General features: G+C 45.1%; 1 protein-coding gene across 1 annotated transcript in view; it reads left to right on the forward strand.

Moving 5' to 3' along the window:
• The window catches only part of CAMTA1 (calmodulin binding transcription activator 1), a gene marked incomplete at its 5' end in the record, with an annotated part of 24850 nt that overhangs the window by 8787 nt on the left and 8432 nt on the right, over positions 1–7631 (forward strand). The window contains 3 exons of the mRNA XM_009867083.1: positions 46–239; positions 429–503; positions 4156–4186. Of these exons, the coding sequence (XP_009865385.1) occupies positions 46–239; positions 429–503; positions 4156–4186 (300 nt within the window). The remainder of the gene's footprint in view (positions 1–45; positions 240–428; positions 504–4155; positions 4187–7631) is intronic.

Genomic DNA, 7631 nt, shown 5'->3' on the forward strand with positions numbered 1-7631 from the left:
CTGGTTTTATTGGAATGCCTCATTTTCACTTTGTTTCTCTTGTAGTATGCACTTTATAAAAAGATGACGCAAGCTGCCATTCTTATCCAGAGCAAATTCCGAAGTTACTACGAGCAGAAAAAATTCCAGCAGAGCCGACGAGCTGCGATGCTGATTCAGCAGTACTATCGCAGCTACAAAGAATGTGGGAAGAGAAGGCAAAACCGCCGGGCAGCCACCATTGTACAGCAGAAACTCAGGTGAGTGGTTGGGATATTAAATGCTACCAGGATCTTTATATATATTTATTTGCATTCATCAGGGCCGTACTGTAATTTACAGACAGTGGAATAAGGACAGTGGTTCAAAGGTTAATTATTCTCGCACTTAGTATTATTCTCCCCAGTTTTGCCTACACTTCAGTGTTGTGGGGTTTTTTTTTTGTTTAGAAGCAGTCTGCTTACCAAGAAGCAAGATCAAGCTGCTCGCAAGATTATGCGGTTTTTACGACGCTGCCGCCACAGGTATGGCACTATCTTTTGGTATCTGCCCTTCATTAGAGCAATGTGGCGATACGTTCAAGTGTGTCAACAACGGATGCAATGCAGAGGATAATAGAATCGGCTCACTACAGATCTTTAATCAAATAACGAAGCCCAGCTGCTTCCAATATCTAACAACAAAATTGAAATCTCTAATTTAGGACTGTTGCTGAAAGAGGCTTGTGTTAAAGCTCTGTGTTAAAGCAGCCCAGGTTTTGCTGGGCAGACACAGAATAAGGAAACTTGAAGCAAAGCAAGGCACATCAGTTTAAAAGTTGGACTTGAAGTCTGGCAAAAAAAAAAGATTATTGAATAATAGCTACGGCTTGTAAGTGCTGCACAAAGCTTTCATGCTATGTGGGAAAGTGCAAGATGGGTCAGTATCTGGTGCACGCTGGAAATGCCTTTAGTTTGACGATGGGATTGTTGGGTAAACTCTCATCAAATACAGTTTCTTTTTAATGTGGATAGGTGGAATGTGCCAACAGAGCAGCAGACAAGTTAGTTCACATCAACCACTTCACACATACCTCAGTAAACTGGGAGTACAGACACAGACATGAGGATGAATCATCTCCTGCCGGTGTGGGAACCTGCACAGGCTTGCCAAAGTGTTCACACGTGGCAGCTAGCACTGCCATACCAGTACTCTGCTACATGCAGGGCATTTGTTTTGATTTTTCAGGGGAGAGATCCCATATATGATCAGGTTGCAAACTGGAACTTTGCCTAGACAAAAGTGAATTCAGATGTTTCTGACTCTGCTCCCTCCATTCTCACTACACATGCATTTCATTCACTCAGGAGCTGGTCAGACCTGATGCATTTTGAAGCATGTCTCATTCAGCCCAGTGATACTTGGAGAGCTCTGAGAGGTGGAGAGGCAGGCCATAAACTTGATTTTAGAAACAGACTCTGTCCTTTTTGTAGGATTTCAGAGCTGCAGTTTGCAGGAGGTCAGCGTGGCTCATGTTGTGGAAGGACGTCTGGCCTGTAGGTTCAGCATGAAATAACATGTGTGGACAAGAAAGAGGGCTTTACCATTTCCCCAAATCCAATTCCAAATGCACTTGAAACAGCCACAGTTGTTCATGAAGAAGCACAATTGGCTTCTTGCTCTCGGCAAGGCATGTAGAAGAGACCAAAAGGTTTGCTTTGTTGTGTTTATTGGGCAGCAGGTCCTGCTGAGGCAGGCAGAGACTTGGAACTTCTGTATCCTCTTAGATCTGCTTGAGATCTAGGCAGTCCCTGGGGAAGCCACATGCTTGTTTCCATCTGTGGAGGCTCTGGGGTCAACCTGCCAGAGGCTATTGCAGCCAACTTGCACGCAAGCCCAGGGAATACCTCAGAACTAGCTGTAACCCTGGGTATCCTGCCAATGTCCAGGATGTGCTCAGTTAAGTATCCAGCTGTTGAGTAACCTAGACTCTCCAGGGTTTGAAGTGCCTGTGATTCCAGCAGTTTTTCTTGCCTTCAGCTAGTTGCTTTCCTCTTTGTCAGCATCTCATGTTTCCGTTGTAGAGGAGACCCTACTCCTTTGCACCACTGGAGTCTGCAGGCAAGACTCTTCCCTCGCCTGTTGTCAGTCTCCTCTCTCTTCAGCAGTGTGGTCGCTGCTGCTGTGCAACTCTAGGAGCTAAGTTTAGGTCTAAAACAGAAGAAGCAGGAAGGGAGGGATCTGTCTGGCCTATGTCACAGTGCACAGTACTTGAAATTCTGCAGCGGTCCTGTCTGTGTCCATAGGCACTTTGTTAGTGATTGTGGTTACCTGGGAGTTCATCCATGGTTCTCAGCTAGGATTACGAATTAAGAAAGCACTGGGCTCTGTGAAGAACAAATACTTCAATCATCCAAGCTCCTGAACATCCAAGGGCAAGCCACAACAACTAACAACTGATGTTGTATAGTGCTCTGTAGCATGAAAATGTCACTGTGGAGCCACTTGTTAAACCATAGTGCCTTGTCAGTACAAGGCATGGAAAAGACGGGTATTTTTGGAAAATCTGAGGGAGGGAAAGAAAACAGGAAGTCAGAGAACCGGCATCTTGTAGCAGATTTCTGTCAGCTGATAGAGCTGGCTGTAAAAGCTGCTTGCACTCTGTTGTAAGGATAGTGAGCTAAGTGAAAACTCAGTAAATTCTTAAAGTTCAGAAACTCAGCCAAAAAAAAAAAAAGAAACTGTTTAACCTAGATATTTGTTCTCAAGCAGATTCTGTTGCTGGTCCAATAAATTACTTAAGAGCTTATTCTGTAGCTTTTAGGCAAGATTTACTCAGGCTTTCCCCTGGCAACCATCTGGTTGGTTGATTTTTTAATATTTTAAATTGATTAATGTCTACATTAAGTCAGTTACGAGAGCTGTTTCTTGCTAACATTCAGAATAGCCTAAATGGTCATCTTGTCCTATTCTGCTTATTAGCTTTTTGGCGCAAAGGCTCTGTAGTGCAGACGTGATTCTTACCAGCTTGAGAATCTAGGGTGCATAGGTATGCTGGTCTTCTGTTTCCTCATCTCCTGAACTTATGCCTGTTGCCCAATGAGATGATATTTCAGATGTTTTGGGAGAGTTAATGAGAGAGATTCTGTGGTTGGAGATCCGCTGGTAATCGTTGCATAGACCTTGATGAAAATCAGAAAACAAATGTAAGATTTGGTCAAACATACTCTTACAGAAGTTACTGGAGCTGTAGTTGCTGAATATTACCAGGTGTCATGCAGAGAAGTGGTCATTCATCAGCAGCAGTCATTCTGACAGACATGTGTTGTTTCCTTTTGACTTTGGAAAAAACTCAACGTATTTATCCATCTGTTGTCACATTCTCAAAACTCTGGTGAAAAACATGCATCACCCATAACATGGTGTCAACATGACTTGTCACAGAAGTGGTGTTTGTTGAGAATGAAAACCAGCAATTTCCTGGCCTCCCAGGAGAGCTTCACCCATCTTCCCTCAGTGCCTGGCCCTGTTGGCTGGTACTTGACTAACTTGCAACCTAAAGCATGCCATTACAGCTGCTCTGAGTTGAGCTGTCTCCTGGCACGCTGTCCTGTATGAGGCAGAATCAAGGGTTTGTGTGTTTGATGGTTTGCGGCAGATTCCACCTACTTGGTGACCCCCAGACACATCTAGAGCTGCAGGGAAGTGTGAGAGCTCTGAAGTGGGTTTGGGTTTCCTGAGCTGAATCCGTATATGGTCCATCCAGTCAGTGTTTACTGGGAAGGTAACCCTCTATCTACTATTTTTTTCTCTTAGGAAAACTTTACTCTCCTGAGAGGTATCTATATCACTGCTAGGCTGTGATTATGATCTGCAGTGTTGTTCATTGGGTAGCATTTGGAATGAGATAGAGAACAGATAACTGCTGCAAAGGAAGGCAGGATGCAGCTAGAAATGCCACAGGGATGACAGTATTTGGTTTATTTTACTTGCTTATTACTTCCTGCCCTAAAACATGCAAACACAGGACTGCTCTTCCCTGGTAAGGAGGAGTCCAGTAGGCAGGAGTGGAAGGGTTCTTTCTCTCCAGGCAAGCAGAAGTGTTGTCTCCTCCTCCCTGAAGTGAAGCTCGTGGTAAGGTACGGTTATTGCCATGTGTGTGCTAATAGCTCTTTGGTATTGTTTTGCAATCTGAAGCCCACTGGTGGACCATAGGCTGTACAAAAGGGTGAGTGTAGCTGCCTGCTAGCCAGTTCCTCTCTTCCATTTTAAATATTTTTGCTTTCTGCTTGCTTGCATGGGGCTGCAGCGAGATATGCCAGTAAGTTTCACCTCCATTAATTATACAAAACAGAATCCTGTGTAAACTAACCCTACTGCAATGACTAACACTGCTGCTTTTATATCAGCATAGAGCTCTGCAGTAGATGTTACCAGTGCATGAATGTGTGAAAAAGGACATGTATATTCATCATGGGCATGCTTAGGCGGTGTTGTCAGTGGGATATTTTTTCAGTACCCAAAACAGCTGTTAGTAGATTTTGGAGCTCGACGAGGTCTGGACTCACACACACTCGATGACTAATGATGCCCATTGTCGTGGGACAGCGTTCAGCTCGGGTCGTAGGAAGCTGCAGCACAGATGTAGCCTACTCTGGATGGGTGTTTGTTTCTGCCTGAGCCAGAGAAAAGCAGAAGAGCTCTTCACACTGCTTTTTACTCCCTAAGCACCAATGTTGATATGCTAGTGGTTGATCTGTGGTAAGTTACGTCCTGTTACCTTACTAGGGCAGCTTTTTGACAACTGCTTCTCTCGGATGTTAATCTACGTAGTGAAAAGGAAAACAAAAAGCCTGAAATGAAGATGCTGTAACTGTGTTACAGTAAGTGTCAAGTGAGCTTCTGTCAGGAGTCTCTCCCCTTTGTGCTCCGTTACATGAGCGGGCTAGTTGGCTCCCTGCTGGCGGGCTGGGAATTTGCCGAAGCGTTCCCACAGCAGGTCATGGTCCTTGGGAGCAGGGAGTGCTGTGGCTTTCAAGGCACATGCCTGAGTTGTCGTCAGGACTACTCAGTACTGTCTGACATTTGAGAGATTGTGGAACAGCAGTGTTTTTGCCAAAACCTGCAGTCTGAAATAATACCACTTGTGTGCTTATTACTACTATTTCAGCAAGTGAGGAGAGGCAGAGGGAGGGGTGACCTGTAGTCCTGTTTCCACATAACATTCAGAGAAGGAAACGGAATTGCCGATCATGGAGATGTACTGACTTTGAATTGCAGAGATGATTTTTATGACTTCGGAGTGAGAGTATCAATCAGGCTTAGTCCTGCTGGAGGCATTGTTATTTGTTTGAGCCTAACAAAGCAATAATTAGTGACATTTCTTTCCAAATTATGACTTTAGTGCTACCATTTTTTGTTGTACATCCACAGTTTTTTTACAAGTAACAATTTGGGTTCTTTACTAATGACAAGTGAAGTAAGAATTGAATGAAATGGAGACAAAGGCCCAGATGTGCCTTAACTGTTTAAGTGCTACTTTCATGGATCTTGTCCTGATGAAGAGAAACATTACTCCTGATGGCAGACACACCAGTGCTGTGAAGCTGTTGGCTGGAAAGCTATAGCTCCAGGTCTTAGCTCATATAGTAATGTGTTTTGCAGCTAATGCAGGTTAACTCAGGAACTGTGTAAAAATAGCTAGTATTCTCATAATGGCAGACTGACTGGGAAGCTTGGTTTTACTAACCTGATGCTTTGTGTGTAACTAGGACTAGTAATTTTCAGTCTATAGTTGGGTGTCTGGTAAGAAAAAACAGTTTGATTTTGAAAAATAAAATTCACTGAAGTAATATAAAAAACAAAGTCATTGTGATGAGATAAATCGACCTGCTTCTGTTAGAAGGACATAAATCATAAATGTCGATTTCTATTAAAAAAACCCCAAAACCCACATTAGCAAGTTTAACCATTTCTAATCTTGTAATGAACGCTGCAAACACTGATGTTGTGTCTAGCAGCCGACAGATCAGTGCACTGTAGGGCAGGGCAGGCTGGGGCTCGCTCAGCCACACACACACCTTCCCTCCGTGGCAGGCAGTGCCCTGACCCCCTTCCTCCTGCCCCGAGCTGGGCCTGAGCAAGAAGCTGCAGCTCCTCAGCCCCTGTGATGCAGCGTGTGCCCGCGGCAGCAGGAGCCTTCGAGCTCTGTGGTGTGCTGCTGCGGAGACAACCATGCAGCCAGCCGATGCCTCGTGTCATAAGGCAGAGACTGCTGAGCTCTACGGCCCATGCCAGCCAGAGTGGTGGATGCACCTGCTCTGTCCTTTCTCTGAGCAAAAGCCAACTGCTATAGTCCTGTCAAGGGGGCGAAGCTCTTTCAGAGGCAGCAGAGTCAAAAGAAACTGATGCAAGAAAGGGTTTGCAGGAAGAGACAGCAAATGTTCTCTGTACGCTGCCCCCGACTTGTTGTTCAGTGGGGTCTTCCTGGTGAGACCTGTTTTCTACCACTACTTGTAGATATTTGAGAGTCTTTTCCTCGTTTTGTCTGGCTCACTGTGGACCACATCCTACAGTGTGTTAAAAAAGGGACTAGCGTGCATGTCTGCAGCCAGATGCTGGCATGCTCAAAATACATTCCTGCCTCCTGTTACTCCTACTTTAGCAGTCGTGGTGCTCTTTTCTCCGTCCTCCTTCTTGCTGGAGAACTCCTGTGTGATGGGTTGGGCTGGCTGCGTGCACGTGTGCCAGCACAGTTCCTGCTGTGTCCTGCTCTCCACCACCTCCGCCTGTCCTCGTGCCCACAGAAGGGCCCTGCTTGGGGCTTTCGGCAGCCCTGGGAATAGCAGAAGCTGGAAGCTGTGCTGTCTTCTCCACTAGCACCACGTATGTAACCTTTGTATCCAGACAGGAGGGGATATGTTTTAAGACCTTTCTTTTGTGAATAGAAGAAATAATTTAAACTTAAAATGTGCATACCACAGTGAGCTAGTTGGATTCAAAACTGAAAAGAAACGTATGGCTTGAACATAGAGGAATAAAGCAATTGTGCTATTCTGCCTTTCTATTCAAGGCTAAGATTCCTGCAAATAGAGAAGATGCATGCTGCAGTCTCAAGATATGCTGAAATGGACCTGTGTTGCGTGGTCAGTGCACTAGGAGAGGGGACTGTAAAGAGGAGCAAGTGCAGGGTCCAGGCCCACAGCTCATGCAGGACTCCCTGGACTAGAGCGAAGCTGGGGCAGTCAGCCTGGAGGGCGCTCTCTGTAAATGGTGTGGTGAATCTGTTCTAGGTGCATCTGACAGGTTGGTCATCAGTACTGGAGGAGAAATAGTTGTTGCACTTTAAGGCTTTGTGTAAAGGCATATGAGAAATTAGCAGGAAGCAGATTTTGAAAGTTCTCAAGGCAGTTTTTGCCTTGAGTGGCAAGTGATGTGGGATTGATCAGGAAATCAGGGAGTTTTCTGCTTGTCTGGAAAAATTCAGCTATAAACTGTCATAAAATGTATTAGCTGCTGTTCTGCAAAAGGCTGTTACAGCAAATGATTCTTTGCTGCTTTGCATTCTGACAGCAACCTGTGTGCATACGCTGCTGGCGTGCATGCACATAAGAAAAGTATTTCTGGGCCTTCTGATGTGCACAGGCTGACATGTCCATATATGCTGCAGGAAT

This window comes from Apaloderma vittatum, unplaced genomic scaffold, assembly GCF_000703405.1.
Source record: "Apaloderma vittatum isolate BGI_N311 unplaced genomic scaffold, ASM70340v1 scaffold12143, whole genome shotgun sequence".
Taxonomy (NCBI): domain Eukaryota; kingdom Metazoa; phylum Chordata; class Aves; order Trogoniformes; family Trogonidae; genus Apaloderma; species Apaloderma vittatum.